The sequence below is a fragment of the Manacus candei genome, unplaced genomic scaffold (genome assembly GCF_025592945.1).
Source record: "Manacus candei isolate 608988 ecotype Guabito, Panama unplaced genomic scaffold, ASM2559294v1 h1tg000194l, whole genome shotgun sequence".
NCBI lineage: Eukaryota > Metazoa > Chordata > Aves > Passeriformes > Pipridae > Manacus > Manacus candei.
Window position 1 is genome coordinate 215652 of NW_026138242.1, and position 17812 is coordinate 233463.

At 51.2% G+C, this 17812-nt stretch overlaps 1 protein-coding gene across 1 annotated transcript in view; it reads left to right on the top strand.

The window, feature by feature from the left end:
• BRD4 (bromodomain containing 4) overlaps window positions 1-12475 on the top strand; it is a 47407-nt gene extending 34932 nt beyond the window's left edge. The window contains exons 16-21 of the mRNA XM_051774287.1: window positions 1995-2107; window positions 3854-4013; window positions 5646-5782; window positions 7274-7485; window positions 9546-9783; window positions 12044-12475. Of these exons, the coding sequence (XP_051630247.1) occupies window positions 1995-2107; window positions 3854-4013; window positions 5646-5782; window positions 7274-7485; window positions 9546-9783; window positions 12044-12112 (929 nt within the window). The 3' untranslated portion in view covers window positions 12113-12475. The remainder of the gene's footprint in view (window positions 1-1994; window positions 2108-3853; window positions 4014-5645; window positions 5783-7273; window positions 7486-9545; window positions 9784-12043) is intronic.
• Window positions 12476-17812: the final 5337 nt, after the last annotated feature.

A 17812-nucleotide genomic window follows, 5' to 3' on the forward strand; every position in this document is an offset into this window, starting at 1 on the left:
TCGAGGATCTCGAATTTCAAGGATCTCAAAGATCTTCAGTGTTTGAGAATCGTGAGGATCCCAAGTGTTTGGGGAACTGGAAAACCTCATTTTTGAGGATTTCGAGGTTCTCTTGAGGAACAGCAGCATCTCCATCCATGAAGAACACCAAGATCTCCATCCTTGAGGAACACCAAGATCTCCATCTTTGAGGAACACCAAGATCTCCATCCTTGAGGAACAGCAGGATCTCCATCCTTGAGGAACACCAAGATCTCCGTCCTTGAGGAACACCAAGATCTCTGCTTGAGGAACACCAAGATCTCCATCTTTGAGGAACACCAAGATCTCCATCCCTGAGGAACACCAAGATCTCCATCCTTGAGGAACACCAAGATCTCCATCCTTGAGGAACACCAAGATCTCCATCCTTGAGGAACACCAAGATCTCCATCCCTGAGGAACACCAAGATCTCCATCCTTGAGGAACACCAAGATCTCCATCCTTGAGGAACACCAAGATCTCCATGAGGAACACCAAGATCTCCATCCCTGAGGAACACCAAGATCTCCATCCTTGAGGAACACCAAGATCTCCATCCCTGAGGGACACCAAGATCTCCATCCTTGAGGAACACCAAGATCTCCATCCCTGAGGGACACCAAGATCTCCGTCCCTGAGGAACACCAAGATCTCCATCCTTGAGGAACACCAAGATCTCCATCCTTGAGGAACACCAAGATCTCCATCCTTGAGGAACAGCAGGATCTCCATCCTTGAGGAACACCAAGATCTCCGTCCTTGAGGAACACCAAGATCTCCATCCTTGAGGAACACCAAGATCTCCATCCTTGAGGAACACCAAGATCTCCATCCTTGAGGAACACCAAGATCTCCATCCTTGAGGAACAGCAGGATCTCCATCCTTGAGGAACACCAAGATCTCTGCTTGAGGAACACCAAGATCTCCATCCTTGAGGAACACCAAGATCTCCATCCTTGAGGAACACCAAGATCTCTGCTTGAGGAACACCAAGATCTCCATCCTTGAGGAACACCAAGATCTCCATCCTTGAGGAACACCAAGATCTCTGCTTGAGGAACACCAAGATCTCCGTCCCTGAGGAACACCAAGCTCTCCACCTTTGCAGGCCTCGGGCTCCTCAGATCCGTTCAGAACTCGGGATTCTCCGTTTTTCCGGCACATCCCGACGCGGGAACGTCGTCCTTGTGTTCCTCCCGTCCCGCTGGCTCCCAGCCCTCAGGGGGGTCTCTCTTTCGAGTCAGGGGGGCTCCTCCCCACCTTAGAGCAGGGGCTGGGCCGGGGCGGGCACGGTGGTGCCGGGGCGGGCATGGCGGTGCTGGGATGGGCATGGCAGTGCCGGGGTGGGTGTGGCAGTGCTGAGGTGGGCGTGGTGGTGGTGGGGTGGGCGTGGTGGTACCAGGATGGGCGTGGTGGTGCCAGGATGGGTGTGGCAGTGCCGGAGTGGGCGTGGTGGTGCCAGGATGGGCGTGGTGGTGCCAGGATGGGCGTGGCGGTGCCAGGGCGGGCATGGTGGTGCCAGGGCAGGCACGGTGCTGCCAGGGCAAGCGTGGCGTTACCAGGGTGGGCGTGGCAGTGCCAGGGCAGGCATGGTGGTGTTGGGGTGGGCATGGCAGTGCCAGAGCAGGCTTGGTGGTGCCAGGGCAGATGTAGCAGTGCCGGGGCGGACGTGGCAGTGCCGGGGTGGGTGTGGTGGTGCCAGGGCCAGCGTGGCAGTGCTGGGGTGGGTGTGGTGGTGCCGAGGCAGGCGTGGCAATGCCAGGGTGGGTGTCGTGGTGCCGGGGTCGGCATGGTGGTGCTGGGTCAGGTATAGCTGTGCCGGGGCGGGCGTGGCAGTGCCAGAGTGGGCGCGGCTGTGCCGAGGTGGGCGTGGTGGTGCCGGGGCGGTGCCGAGGTGGGCGTGGCAGTGCCAGGGCGGGCCTGGCACTGCCAACACACGACACTGACCGTGGTGCCCCCCCCCGTCCCCAGGTCACCTGCGGGAAGCCCCCTCCCCTCTCCTGATGCATTCCCCACAGATGCCGCCCTTCCAGGCCCTCGTCCACCAGTCGCCACCTCAGCAAAGCATCCAGCCAAAAAAACAGGTACCCCCCCGTTCCCACCCACCCCAAAAACAAAGGGGGCTGGGGGGGACCCGGGGTCTTACCCAGAATTCCCTCGGGGGGGGTGGGAGTGAAACGACCCCGAATAATCGGGGTGTGAGGACATGTCTGGGTGGGGGTTATTTTAAACATATTTAGGGAGGGTTTATTTGAAACATGTCTAGGTGGGGTTTATTTTAAACATGTCTAGGTGGGGTTTATTTGAAACATGTTTAAGGTGGGGTTTATTTTAAACATATTTAGGGAGGGTTTATTTGAAACATGTCTGGGTGGGGTTTATTTGAAACATGTATAAGGTGGGGTTTATTTTAAACATGTATAAGGTGGGGTTTATTTTAAACATATTTAGGGAGGGTTTATTTTAAACATATCCAGGTGGGGTTTATTTTAAACATGTCTAGGTGGGGTTTATTTTAAACATGTTTAGGTGGGGTTTATTTTAAACATGTATAAGGTGGGGTTTATTTGAAACATATTTAGGGAGGGTCTATTTTAAACATGTCTGGGTGGGGTTTATTTGAAGCGTGTATAAGGTGGGGTTTATTTTAAACATGTATAAGGTAGGGTTTATTTTAAACATATCTAGGTGGGGTTTATTTTAAACATATTTAGGGAGGGTTTATTTTAAACATATCCAGGTGGGGTTTATTTTAAACATGTCTAGGTGGGGTTTATTTGAAGCATGTATAAGGTGGGGTTTATTTTAAACATATCTGGGTAGAGTTTATTTTAAACGTTTCTGGGTAGGGTTCGTTTTAACAATTGGGTTTGAACAGCTGTGTCAGCGTTTTGGCTGTTGTCACGTCTGTCATCTGTCACAGGGATAACCCCTGGGGGCAGATTTGGGGGATTTGGGGCAGGAATGGAGTAGAAATTGGGATTTGGGGCAGGAATGGGGGATTTGGGGCAGGTTTGGGGGATTTGGGGCAGGAATGGGGGATTTGGGGATTTGGGACAGGAGTGGAGCAGAAATTGGGATTTGGGGCAGGAATGGGGGATTTGGGGGATTTGGGGCAGGAATGGGGGATTTGGGGCAGGAATGGGGGATTTGGGGGATTTGGGGCAGGAATGGGGGATTTGGGGCAGGAATGGGGGATTTGGGGGATTTGGGGCAGGAATGGGGGATTTGGGGCAGGAATGGGGGATTGGGGGATTTGGGGCAGGAATGGGGGATTGGGGGATTTGGGGCAGGAATGGAGCAGAAATTGGGATTTGGGGCAGAAACGGGGGATTTGGGGCAGGAATGGAGCAGAAATTGGGATTTGGGGCAGGAATGGGGGATTGGGGGCAGGAATGGGGGATTTGGTGGGCAGGAATGAGGGCTTTGGGGCAGAAATGGGGGATTTGGTGGGCAGAAGTGGTGGCCTTGATCCATTGGGGGTGGGGGAATGAGTCCCCCCCACTCCAAGGAGTTGTGAGTCATTATATCCACGGACCTGTGCTGAATTCCTGGAAAAAGGGTTTTTCCTGCCTTTCAAGACTGACAAGGGGGGGGAAAGATGGGCTTTGATCAGAGATAAAATGCCAAAAGTCCTGCAGGAGCCCGGGAGAGCCCCTTGGCAATCCCGGAATGCAGAAATCACGAAAACCCTTTTGGTCTCTGACAAGGGGAGGGGGGCAGAAAAACCTCCCCCCGACGTGCCACGGTTTGGGGGGGGGGTGAGGAGGGGTTGGAGGGGTCTGGGGGGTCTCCCCTGAGCGGAGTTTTGGGGTGTTTTGGGGTGGCAGGAGCTGCGAGCGGCGTCCGTGGTGCAGGCGCAGCCGCTGGTGGGGAAGGAGGAGAAGATGCACTCGCCCGTCGTGAGGAACGAGACCTTCAGCCCCCCCCTGCGCCAGGACCCCCCCAAGCACCCCGAGGGGGGCAAAGCCCCCCCGCACCTCCCCCAGAGTGAGTGAGGGGGGGTGGCCTGTGTGGAACCCCCCCAGGTTTGGGGTTGGAGAACCCCCCAGAACCCTCCCCGAGAACCCTCCATCACCCTCAATTTTGGGGTTGGAGACCCCCATAACCCCCAGTTTGGGGGTTGCAGAACCCCCCAGGACCCCCCCAAGCACCCCGAGGGGGGTAAAGCCCCCCGCACCTCCCCCAGAGTGAGTGAGGGGGGGTGGCCTGCACGGAACCCCCCCGGGTTTGGGGTTGGAGACCCCCAGAACCCCCAGTGTGGGGTTGGAGAACCCCCCAGGACCCCCCCAAACCCCCCCCACCTCCCCCAGAGTGAGTGAGGGGGGGTGCCCTGCCTGGAACCCCCCCGGGTTTGGGGTTGGAGAACCCCCCAGAACCCTCCCCGAGAACCCCCATCACCCTCAATTTTGGGGTAGGAGACCCCCATAACTCTCAGTTTTGGGGTTGGAGACCCCCATAACCCCCAGTTTGGGGGTTGGAGAACCCCCCAGAACCCCCCCCCACCTCCCCCAGAGTGAGTGGGGGGGGGTGCCCTGCCCGGAACCCCCCCGGGTTTGGGGTTGGAGACCTCCCAGAACTCCCCCCGAGCACCCCCGTCACACTCGATTTTGGGGTAGGAGACCCCCATAACTCTCAGTTTGGGGTAGGAGACCCCCTTCACCTCAATTTCAGAGTCTGAACCCCCCCCTCACCCCCAGTTTCAGCAACTGAGACCCCCCGAACCCTCTTTGTTTTGGGCTGAAGACCCCCCCATGACCCAAATTTCATTGTCCAAGCCTCTCCACCCTCCCAATTTTGGTGTCCAACCCCCCCATCCCCCCAATTCTGGGGTTGGAGACCCCCCCATGACCCAAATTTCAGTGTCCAAGCCCCCCCCATTGCCCCAATTTTGGGGTTGTAGACCCCCCCCGTCCCCCCCAGTTTCAGTGTTCAAGCCTCCATCACCCCAATTTTGGTGTCTGAGCCCCCAATTTCAGTGTCCAACCCCCCCCATCCCCCAATTTTGGTGTCTGAGCCCCCAATTTCAGTGTCCAACTCCCCCCATCCCCCAATTTTGGTGTCTGAGACCCCCAATTTCAGTGTCCAACCCCCCCATGTCCCCAGTTTTGGTGTCTGAGACCCCCAATTTCAGTGTCCAATCCCCCCCCATCCCCCCAATTTCAGTGTCCAACCCCCCCACCCCCCCAATTTCAGTGTCCAACCCCCCCACCCCCCCAATTTCATTGTCCAACTCCCCCACCCCCAATTTCAATGTCCAAGCCCCCCCATCCCCCCAATTTCGGTGTCCCAGCCCCCCCCACCCCCCCCAATTTCATTGTCCAACCCCCCCCACCCCCCCAATTTCAGTGTCCAACCCCCCCCACCCCCAATTTCAATGTCCAACCCCCCCATCCCCCCAATTTCAGTGTCCAACCCCCCCAATTTCATTGTCCAACCCCCCCACCCCCCCAATTTCTCTGTCCATCCCCACCCCCCCAATTTCAGTGTCCAACCCCCCCAATTTCAGTGTCCAACCTCCCCCACCCCCCAATTTCTCTGTCCACCCCCACCCCCCCACAGCTCCCCTCCCCCCCCGGGGGTCTCTCCCATCCCCCCCCCCCGACATTCCCGGTTTTCCAGGGCCGGAGCTGAAGCCCCTGGAGGGGGGAGGGGCCCGTCCCGTGATCCGCCCCCCGGAGCAGCCCCCCCCCGCCCCGGGAGCCCCCGACAAGGAGCGGCAGAAACAGGAGCCCAAGACCCCCGTGGCCCCAAAAAAGGTGAGGGGACCCCGAAATCCGGGGAGAATCCGCCTGGAATGGGGGAAAACCCCCGGGGAAAGTTCTGGGAATGGGGAGGGACCAGCAGGGAAGGGGGGGGGGTCTGATCCCGGTGGGAATGTGGGGGGGTGACATCCAGAGGGGTCTTGGAACACTCTGGGATTGGGAATGGGAGAAAATCCAGGATTGGATCCATAAGAACCGAGGGAGGGGGGGGCATCCAGGGGGACCTGGGAACACTCTGGGATTGGGAATGGGAGAAAATCCCAAGGTTCTCCAGGCCCAGGGAGGGAGGGACATCCAGAGGGACCTGGGAACACTCTGGGATTGGGAATGGGAGAAAATCCAGGATTGGATCCATAAGAACCTCCTGGGGTTCCACCAGGCTGAGGGAGGGAGGGACATCCAGAGGGACCTGGAGAAGCTCCAGAACTGGATCCATAAGAACCTCCTGAGCTTCTCTAGGCCCAGGGAGGGGGGGACATCCAGAGGGATCTTGGAACACTCTGGGATTGGGAATGTCAGAAAATCCCAAGGTTCTCCAGGCCCAGGGAGGGGGTGACATCCAGAGGGACCTGGAGAAGCTCCAGGATTGGATCCATAAGAACCTCCCGAGGTTCTCCAGGCTGAGGGAGGGGTGACATCCATAGAAACTTGGAGAAGCTCCAGGATTGGATCCATAAGAACCTTCTGAGGTTCAGGGAGGGGGGGACATCCAGAGGGACCTGGGGAAGCTCCAGCACTGGATCCATAAGAACCCCCCGAGCTTCTCCAGGCCCAGGGAGGGGGGGACATCCAGAGGGACCTTGGAACACTCTGGGATTGGGAATGGGAGAAAATCCAGGATTGGATCCATAAGAACCTCCTGGGGTTCCACCAGGCTCAGGGAGGGGGGGACATCCAGAGGGACCTGGGGAAGCTCCAGCACTGGATCCATAAGAACCCCCCGAGCTTCTCCAGGCCCAGGGAGGGGGGGACATCCAGAGGGACCTTGGAACACTCTGGGATTGGGAATGGGAGAAAATCCTGGGGTTCCACCAGGCTCAGGGAGGGGGGGACATCCAGAGGGACCTGGAGAAGCTCCAGAACTGGATCCATAAGAACCTCCCAAGGTTCTCCAGGCCCAGGGAGGGGGGGACATCCAGAGGGACCTTGGGAAGGGTCAGGATTAGATCCATAAGAACTGAGGGAGGGGGGGACATCCAGAGGGACCTGGGGAAGCTCCAGGATTGGATCCATAAGAATCTCCCAAGGCTGAAGGAGGGGGGGACATCCAAAGGAACCCGGAGAAGCTCCAGGATTGGATCCATAAGAACCCCCCCGAGCTTCTCCAGGCCCAGGAACCCCCCCAAGCTCCTGGATCCCCCAGAGCCGATCCCAGGCAGGTTCCCGAATTCCCAGGCCTGTTCCCCGGAGCTGATCCCTGGTGGGTTCCCGAATTCCCAGCCCCGTTCCCCACCCCTGACCTGACCTTTTTCCCCCCCCCGGCAGGACCTGAAGATCAAGAACATGGGCTCCTGGGCCTCCCTGGTGCAGAAGCACCCGGCGGCGCCGGCGGCCACGGCCAAGTCGTCGAGCGACAGCTTCGAGCAGTTCAAGCGGGCGGCGCGGGAGAAGGAGGAGCGGGAGAAGGCCCTCAAGGCCCAGGCGGAGCAGGTGGAGAGGGAGAAGGAGCGGCTGCGGCGCGAGCAGGAGAGGATGAGGTGAGGCCTCCCAGGAGCCAGGGTGAGGAGTCTGCCCTGGAGCAGGCGCGTCCATCCCCTCTCCCTGCTCCCAATCCCATCCATCCCCTCTCCCTGCTCCCAATCCCATCCATCCCCTCTCCCTGATCCCAATCCCATCAATCCCCTCTCCCTGCTCCCAATCCCATCAATTCCTTCTCCCTGCTCCCAATCCCATCAATCCCCTCTCCCTGCTCCCAATCCCATCAATTCCTTCTCCCTGCTCCCAATCCCATCCATCCCCTCTCCCTGCTCCCAATCCCATCCATCCCCTCTCCCTGCTCCCAATCCCATCCATCCCCTCTCCCTGCTCCCAATCCCATCCATCCCCTCTCCCTGCTCCCAATCCCATCCATCCCCTCTCCCTGCTCCCAATCCCATCCATCCCCTCTCCCTGATCCCAATCCCATCAATCCCTTCTCCCAATCCCATCCATTCCCTTCTCCCTGCTCCCAATCCCATCAATCCCTCTCCCTGCTCCCAATCCCATCTATCCCCTCTCCCTGATCCCAATCCCATCCATCCCCTCTCCCTGCTCCCAATCCCATCAATCCCTTCTCCCTGCTCCCAATCCCATCAATCCCTCTCCCTGCTCCCAATCCCATCAATCCCTCTCCCTGATCCCAATCCCATCAATCCCTCTCCCTGCTCCCAATCCCATCAATCCCCTCTCCCTGCTCCCAATCCCATCAATCCCTCTCCCTGATCCCAATCCCATCAATTCCTTCTCCCTGCTCCCAATCCCATCAATCCCTCTCCCTGATCCCAATCCCATCAATCCCTTCTCCCTGCTCCCAATCCCATCCATCCCCTCTCCCTGCTCCCAATCCCATCAATCCCTTCTCCCTGCTCCCAATCCCATCAATCCCTCTCCCTGCTCCCAATCCCATCAATCCCTCTCCCTGCTCCCAATCCCATCAATCCCTCTCCCTGCTCCCAATCCCATCCATCCCCTCTCCCTGCTCCCAATCCCATCCATCCCCTCTCCCTGCTCCCAATCCCATCAATCCCCTCTCCCTGCTCCCAATCCCATCCATCCCCTCTCCCTGCTCCCAATCCCATCAATTCCTTCTCCCTGCTCCCAATCCCATCAATCCCTCTCCCTGATCCCAATCCCATCAATCCCTTCTCCCAATCCCATCCATTCCCTTCTCCCTGCTCCCAATCCCATCAATCCCTTCTCCCTGCTCCCAATCCCATCAATCCCTCTCCCTGCTCCCAATCCCATCCATCCCCTCTCCCTGCTCCCAATCCCATCCATCCCCTCTCCCTGCTCCCAATCCCATCAATCCCTTCTCCCTGCTCCCAATCCCATCAATCCCTCTCCCTGCTCCCAATCCCATCAATCCCTCTCCCTGATCCCAATCCCATCAATCCCTTCTCCCAATCCCATCCATTCCCTTCTCCCTGCTCCCAATCCCATCAATCCCTTCTCCCTGCTCCCAATCCCATCATTCCCATCATTCCCATTCCCTCAGGACCGGGATGAGGAGTTTGCCCTGGAGCAGAGGCTCCCATCCCCTCTCCCTGATCCCAATCCCACCCTTCCCTGATCCCAATCCCATTATTCCCCCAGGAGCCGGGATGAGGAGTTTGCCCTGGAGCAGGCGCTCCCATCCCCTCTCCCTGCTCCCAATCCCACCATTCCCATCATTCCCATCCCCCCAGGATCAGGGATAAGGAGTTTTTCCTGGAGCAGGAGCTCCCATCCCCTCTCCCTGCTCCCAATCTCCCTGTATCCCTGATTTTTTCCCTCCCCAGGAGCCGGGATGAGGAGGAGGCCCTGGAGCAGACATGTCCATCCCCTCTCCCTGATCCCAATCCCATCATTCCCATCATTCCCATCCCCTCTCCCTGATCCCAATCCCATCATTCCCATCATTCCCTGATCCCAATCCCACCAATCCCACCATTCCCATCATTCCCATTATTCCCCCAGGAGCCAGGATGAGGAGTTTCCCCTGGAGCAGGAGCTCCCATCCCCTCTCCCTTATCCCAATCCCACCATTCCCAGTATTCCTGACTGTGTTTTGGGTCCCCAGGAGCCGGGATGAGGAGGAGGCCCTGGAGCAGGCGCGCCGGGTGCACGAGGAGGTTCGGCGGCGCCAGGAGCCGCCGGTGCCGGTGCCGGTGCCGGTGCCGGTGGCCGTGGCCGTGTCGGCGGCGGGGACGGCCCCGCAGGGCCCCCAGAGCTCCCAAGCCCCCAATTCCCAATCCATGCTGGACCAGCAGCGGGAAATGGCCCGGAAGAGGGAGCAGGAGAGGAGGCGCCGGGAAGCGGTGAGTGAGGGAGAGCCCGGAATTCCGGGGGGGAGACGCTGGATTAGCCCCAAAAAAAAATTCCCCAAAAATTCCCAAAATTTCCAGGAATGCCGAAAAATTCCCAAAAAATTCCAGAACTCCCGGGAATGCCAGAAAAAATTCCCAAAGAGCAACGCAATGTGCCCCCCAAAAATGCCAAAAAGTTCCCAAAAAACAGCGTCACGTACCCCAAAAAAATCCCCCAAGAAAACCAAAAAATGCCAAAAAAATTCCCGAAAAACAGCATCACGTGCCCCAAAAAAACCCCAAAAATTCCCAAAAAACAGCACCACGTGCCCCCAAAAAAATCCAAAAAAATCCCAAAAAATTCCCAAAAAACAGCATCAGGTGCCCACAAAAAAAAAACCAAAAATCCCCAAAAATTCCCAAAAAACAGCATCACGTGCCCCCAAAAAAACCCCCAAAAATCCCCAAAAATTCTGGAAAAACAGCATCAGGTGCCCCCAAAAAATCCCCAAAAAATCCAAAAAAATTCCCAAAAAACAACATGACGTGCCCCCAAAAAAACCCAAAAATTCCCAAAAAATTCCCAAAAACCAGCATGACGTGCCCCAAAAAAATCCCAAAAAATCCAAAAAAATCCCAAAAAATTCCCAAAAACAGCATCAGGTGCCCACAAAAAAAAAAAAAAACAAAAATCCCCAAAAATTCCCAAAAACCAGCATCACGTGCCCAAAAAAAAAACAAAAAATCCCCAAAAATTCCGGAAAACCAGCATCACGTACCCCCCAAAAAATCCCCAAAAAATCCAAAAAAATTCCCAAAAAACAACATCACGTGCCCCAAAAAACCCCCAAAAATTCCCAAAAAACAGCATGACGTGCCCCCAAAAAAATCCAAAAAAATTCCCAAAAACCAGCATCACATGCCCCAAAAAAAACCCCAAAAATGCAAAAAAAAATCCCGAAAAACAACGTCACGTACCCCAAAAAAATCCCAAAAAATCCCCAAAAAATCCCCGAACCTCCCCGGAATTCCCGACTGATCCCGTTTTTCCACGTTTTCTCCCCCTTTCCCCAGATGGCGGCGACGATCGACATGAATTCCCAAAAAATCCCAGAACTCCTGGGAATGCCAAAAAAAAAACTCCAAAACATGCCTTAAAAAAATTCCCCGAAATTCCCAAAACCCCTGGGAATGCAAAAAAAATTCCCAAAAAACCACCAAAGTCTTGGGAATGCTGAAAAAGTCCCCAAAAATCTCAAAATACCCGGGAATGCCAAAAAAATTCCCCATAAAATCCCAAAATTCCTGGAAATGCCAAAAAAAATTCCAAAAAATCCCAAAACTCCCGGAAATGCCCAAAAAAAATTCCCCAAAAACCACAAAACCCTGAGAATGCCAAAAAAATTCCCAAAAAAAATGTCAAAACTCCCGGGAATGCCAAAAAAAATTTCCAAAAAGCAACGCAAATACACGCAAAAAAAACCCCACAAAATGCCCAAAAAAATCCCCAAAAAATCCCAAAACTCCCAGGAATGCCAAAAAAATTCCCCAAAACATCACAAAAAATTCCAAAAAAACCCAAAAAATGCCAAAAAATTCCCAAAAAACAACATGACGTGCCCCAAAAAAAGCCCCAAAAATGCAAAAAAATTCCCAAAAAAATCACAAAAAAATCCAAAAAAAATCCCCAAAAAATCAAAAAAAAATCCCAAAAAATCCCCAAAAAGTCCCAAAAAATCCCAAAAAAATCCAAAAAAATCCCAACAAATCCAAAAAAAATCCCCAAAAATCCCAAAAAAATCCCAAAAAAATCCCAAAAAATCCCTAAAAGTCCCCAAAAAATCCAAAAAAATCCTCAAAAAATCCCCAAAAAATCCCCAAAAATCCAAAAAAAATCCAAAAAAATCCCAAAAAAATCCCCAAAAAAATCCCCAAAAAATCCAAAAAAATCCCCAAAAATCCCCAAAAAATCCAAAAAAATCCCAAAAAAATTCAAAAAAATCCCCAAAAAATCCCCCAAAAATCCCAAAAAATCCCCCAAAAATCCCCCAAAAAATCCCTAAAAAATCCAAAAAATCCCAAAAAATCCCCAAAAAATCCAAAAAAATCCCCCCAAAAAATCCCCCAAAAGATCCCAAAAAATCCAAAAAAAATCCCCAAAAAAATCCCAAAAAATCCCCAAAAAAATCCCAAAAATCCCCAAAACTCCCCCAACCTCCCTGGAACTCCTGGAATTCCCAAGTGATCCCGTTTTTCCCTGTTTTCTCCCCAGATGGCGGCGACGATCGACATGAACTTCCAGAGCGATTTATTGGCCATTTTCGAGGAGAACCTTTTCTAGCGGCACCGGAGGGATCCCGGGGGGTGGGAAAAGGAGGGAATTCCTGGAGTTCTGGGGGGGGTTGGAGCGTTTTTTTTCCCGAAGGATTTGAGAAACTCTTTATTTTTATTTTTCTCTCTCTCTCTCTTTTTTTTTTTTGTCGGTTTTTTTTTTGAGGTTTTTTTTTTTTTTTTCTGACGGATTAAAAAAAAAAAAAAAAGGCGAAAAAAAAAAGATAAAAAAAAAACACACAAAAGGAAAAAAAAAAAACCCACCCGAAAAACAAACCACAAAAGGAAATAAATAAATTTAAAAAAAGATGCAAAAAAACCCCACCAAAAATACAAAAAAAATCCCCCCTTCCAAAAACCACAAAAAAAATCCCTCCACAAATGATAAAAAAAAAGAAACAAATCACAAAAATATTCCTTTTTTTTTGTTTGTTTGTTTTTCCTCCTTCTCTCTTTCCTCTCTTTTTTTTTTTTTCCTGGCTAAAAAAAAACAAACAGTTCAAAATTTCCGATTCTCTCCGTGAAATATTCCCAAATATTTCAAATTCCACCTTTTTTTTCTTCTCCAGGTTTTCTTTTTTTTGGGGGGGGAGGGGGAGGTTTTTTTGCCTCCTTTCGGTCCTTTTTTCACACCAAAAAAAAAAAAAAATTCCAAGAAAAATTCCCAAGCAGAATTCCAGGTGGAATTCCAAGCGGAATTCCCAGTTCTCCCAGATTTACCAGGAGGGGAAATATTTTTATTTTTAATTTTATTTTTATTTTTATTTTCATTTTTTTTTCTCCCCTTCACCTTTTTTTTTTTTTGTTTGTTTTAATTTTATTTTTTATTTCTCTTTTTTCATTTTTTTTTTAATTTTTTTTTTATTTTTTATTTGTTTCTTTTTTTTATTTTAATTTTTTTTGTTGTTTTTTTCTTTTAGTTTTTTTTTTTTTCTTTCCTTTCCCACGGAGTTTTCTTTGGGGGGGGGGGGGGGTATTTTATTTTATTTCAATTGTTTTTTTGGGGGGTGTTTTTTGGGGTGATTTTGGGGTTTTTTTAGGGTGGGGGAGGGGCAGGAGGAGGGGGAGGGGCCGGAAAAGTTTCGGCGGCGGCGACAAAAAAACAGAAAAAAAAGACAAAAAAAAAAAGGGGGCGGGGAAAAAAAACTCCCAAAAATTGGGTTTTTTAATTTTTTGGGAGGGGCTGCTTTGGTGGGATTTGGGAATTTCGGGAGAAAATTGGGGGAGGGGCGATGGGGGGAGGGGCCCCTCCCCCACCCGCTGCCTCAGGGACTCCCCCCCTCCCCCTTTGCCCCCTTTACCTCTTTTTTCCTCCTTTTTTCCCCTTTTCCCCCCTTTTTTCCACCTCCTTTCCCCTCAATTTTAAAATTTCTTTGATTTTCTTTAGGTTTTTTATATTTTTTCTCCATTTTTTCTCCTTATAATTTTTTTTTCCTTTATTTTCTCCTCTTTTTTCCTCCTTTTTAGTTTCTTTTTATTCTGCTTTTTTCCCCCTTTTTCCCTCTTTTTTTCTCATTTTTTCTCCTTTTTAAATTCTTTTTTTCTTCTTTTTTTCCTCAGTTTTTCCTCCTTTTTAGATTCTTTTTATTCTCCTCTTTTCCCCCCTTTTTTTCTCATTTTTCCCCCCTTTTTTCTCCTTTCCCCCCCCTTTTTTTCTCCTTTTTTCTCCTTTTTTTCTCCTTTTTTTCTCCTTTTTAAATTTTTTCTTTTTTTTCTCCTTTTTTTTCTCCTTTTTAAATTCTTTTTTTCTCCTTTTTCCTCTTCCTTTTTTCCTCCTTTTCATTTCTCCCTTTTCCCCCCTTTTTCCATTCCCCCCTTTTCAATTTTTTTCTTTCCTCCTTTCCCCCTTTTTCTTCTTCCCTTTCATTTTCCCCCTTCATTTTTTGCCCATTTTTTACTTTTTCCTCCTTTTTTTCCTTTCCAATCCCCCCTTTTCTCCCCACCTTTAATTCACTTTTTTTCCCATCACTTTTCTCTCCTTTTCCCCCTTTTTTCCCCTTCTTAAATTTCCTTCTTGAACTTTTTTCTTCTCCTTTTTCTCCTTTTTTTCTTTTTATTTTTTCTCCTTTTTTCTTTTTCTCCTTTTTTTCTTTATTCTCCTTTTTTCTTTTTATTTTTTCTCCTTTTTCTCTTTTTTTTCTCCTTTTTTATTTTTTCCTTTTTTTATTTTTCCCCTTCTTTCTTTTTATTTTTCTCCTTTTTTTCTTTTTATTTTTCCCTTTTTTCTTTCTATTTTCCTCCTTTTCTTCTTTTTATTTTCGTACTTTTTCCTTTTATTCTTCTCCTTTTTATTTTTTCTTCTTCTTTTTCTCCTTTTTTCTTCTTCTTTTTCTCCTTTTTTCTTTTTATTTTTTCTCCTTTAATTCTTTTTATTTTTCTCCTTTTTTCTTTTTATTTATTCTCCTTTTTTCTTTCTATTTTTTTCTCCTTTTTTCTTCTTATTTTTTTTCTTTTTATTTTTCTCCTTTTTCTTCTTTTTCTTTTTATTTTTCCTCCTTTTCCTTTTCATTTCTCCTCCTTTTTTCCCATTTCCTTTTCAATTCCCTCCTTTCCCTTTTATTTCCTTTTTCCAACCCCTTCCTCTTTAACCCTTTCCCATTTTCCCCCTTTTTTTCCTTCCCTCCCCCTTCCCTCCCCTCCCCCTTTCCCATTTTCTCCCTTTTCCCCCAAAAACGCCGCCAGGGTCTGATTTTTTATTTCATTTCATTTTATTTTATTTTATTTTATTTTATTTTATTTTATTTTATTTTAGCTCTTTAACTCCCCTCCTCCCCCCCCAACACTCCCTCGCCTTCATTTATTTTCATTTTCCAATCAAATCCAGTGGTTTCCCCGCCCAAACCCCGGGAATTCCCGGGCCGTCGGAGCCCGGCCTTTTATTGTTATTAATAATTATTATTATTATTTGGGTGCCAATCGCCCCCCCCGGAGCGCGGGGAGGATTTTCCCCACGCTTTTTTTTTTTTTGCCCTTCGTGGAAGAAAAAAAAAAAAAACGCAGCGAGTTTGGTTTTGTATAAAAAAAAAAAATCAAAAATCCCCCCGTTTGGGCCCCCGTTTGTTCCGCGGGGGGAGGGGCGGGAGGGGGAGGGGCGGGGAGGGGGAGGGGAAGGGAAAAGTTTGGGAAAAAAGGAAAATGGGGAAAAAAGGGAATTGAAAAAAAAGGGGGGGAAAGGGAAATTTTAAAAAAATGGAAATTAAAATAAAAAGGGAGAAGAAAAAAGGGAAGTTAAAAAAAAAAGGGAATTAAAAAAAAGGGAGAGGAAAAAAGGGAAGTTTAAAAAAAAAAGGGGGAGAAAAAAAGGAATTTTTAAAAAGGGGGAAAAAAAGGGGGAATTTGGGGTGTTTAAAAAGGTGAAATTTGGAAAGTTTGAGAAATATGGATGTTTAAAAGTTGGAAGGGAAAAGTTTGGGGAAAAAGGGAAATAGGGGAAAAAAGGGAAATTAAAAAAAATAGGGAATTCTAAAAAGGGGGGGAGGGAGAAAAAGGAATTTTATAAAGGGGAAAAAAAGGGGCAATTTGGGGGTTTTAAAAAGGTGAAATTTGGAAACTTGGAGAAATTTGGAGGTTTCAAAGTTGGAAGGGAAAAGTTTGGGGGGAAAAAGGGAAATGGGAAAAAAAGGGGGAATTTTTAAAAAGGGAGAGGGAAAAAGGGAAGTTAAAAAAAGGGAAATTTAATAAAGGGGGGAGGGAAAAAAAGGAAATTTATAAAGGGGAAAAAAAGGGGGAATTTGGGGGGTTTAAAAAGGTGAAATTTGGAAAGTTTGAGAAATTTGGAGGTTTAAAAGTTGGAAGGGAAAAATTTGGGGGAAAAAAGGGAAATGGGAAAAAAAGGGGGAATATTTAAAAAGGGAGAGGGAAAAAGGGAAGTTAAATAAAAGGGAAATTTAAAAAAGGGGGGAGGGGAAAAAAAGGAAATTTAAAATGGGGGAAAAAGGGGGAATTTGGGGGGTTTAAAAAGGTGAAATTTGGAAACTTTGAGAAATTTGGGCGTTTATAAGTTGGAAGGGAAAAGTTTGGGGGGAAAAAAGGGCAATGGGAAAAGAAAATGGGAATTTAAAAAAAGGGGGAGTAAAAAAGGGAAATTTTAAAAAAAGGGGGGGGGAAGGCCCCAAAAAAGGGGAAAAAAGACCCCAAAAAAAGAGGGAAAAAGGTCCCAAAAAAGGGGAAAAAAGGGCCCAAAAAGGGGAAAAAAGGCCCCAAAAAAAGAGGGAAAAAGGTCCCAAAAAAAGGGAAAAAAGGGCCCAAAAAGGGGAAAAAAGGCCCCAAAAAAGGGGAAAAAAGGCCCCCAAAAAGGGGGGAAAAAAGACCCCAAAAAAAGAGGGGAAAAGGCCCCAAAAAAGGGCCCAAAAAGGGGAAAAAAGGCCCCAAAAAAGGGGAAAAACCGGATCAAAAAGTCCCCAAATTCCCCCGAAAAGGCCCCTCCCCCCGCCCGGGGGTTGTCCCGCCCCCTTCCCCTCCCCCCGCGCTCCCATTGGTCACCTCGCGTCTGGTCCCGGAGCTGACGCCGCCCCCCTTGCCGGCTGTGCCCAATCAGCGCGCGGGGGCGGGGCCGGGCCGGGCTCGTGGAGCGGCGGAAGCGGCGCCAAAAGGTCGGGGGGGGGAGGGGGGGGACAGAGGGACCCCCCCATGTCGCGACAGAGGGGACGGGACCCCCCGGGGGGGGGAGGGACCCTCCGGTGTCGCGACAGAGCGGGGAGGGTGACAGGGGACCCCCCTGTGTCGGGACTGGGGGGGACAGGACACGCCCCCCTCCCCTCCCCCAACGGTACAGGGACCCCCCCGTGTCGGGACGGGGGGGACAGGGACACCCCCCCCATCCCCCAACGGGACAGGGACCCCCCCCTCGCGACAGGGACCCCCCCGGTGATGGGACGGGGGGACAGGACACACCCCCCTCCCCTCCCCCAACGGGACAGGGACCCCCCCCCTCGCGACAGGGACCCCCCCGTGTCGCGACAGCGGCGGGGCCGGGGGGGGACAGCGGGGACAGGGACACGGGGGGCAGGAGGGGGGGACTCCCCCAGGGTGGGGGACACTCAGGGGGGGACACCCACGGGAGAGGGAACCCAACCCCCCCGGGGATAAGGACACCCCAATGTCGCGATAGAGGGGGAGCCCCGGGACGGGGACACCCCCGGGACAGGGACACCCCAATGTGGGACACCCCCGGGACGGGGACACCCCCGGGACAGGGACACCCCAATGTGGGACACCCCCGGGACGGGGACACCCCCGGGACAGGGACACCCCAATGTGGGACACCCCCGGGACAGGGACACCCCAATGTGGGACACTTACCCCCCCCAGGGACAGGGACACCCCATGACAGGGACACCCCAGGGACAGGGACAGCCCATGTTGGGACCCCCCTGGGGACAGGGACAGCCCAAGGACCACCCGTGACAGGGACCCCCAACGATGGGACCCCCCCCAGTGACAGAGACCCCCGTGACAGGGACACCCCGTGTGGGGACATCCCGGTGACAGGGACACCCCATGTTGGGGGACATCCCGGTGACAGGGACACCCAGAGACAGGGACCCTCCCCATGTCAGGACCCCCCGGTGACAGGGACACCCCATGTTGGGACCCCCCGGTGACAGGGACACCCCGGTGTGGGGACCCCCTGTTCTGGGACCCCTCAGTGACAGGGACACCCCAGGGACAGGGACACCCCATGTTGGGACCCCCCGGTGACAGGGACACC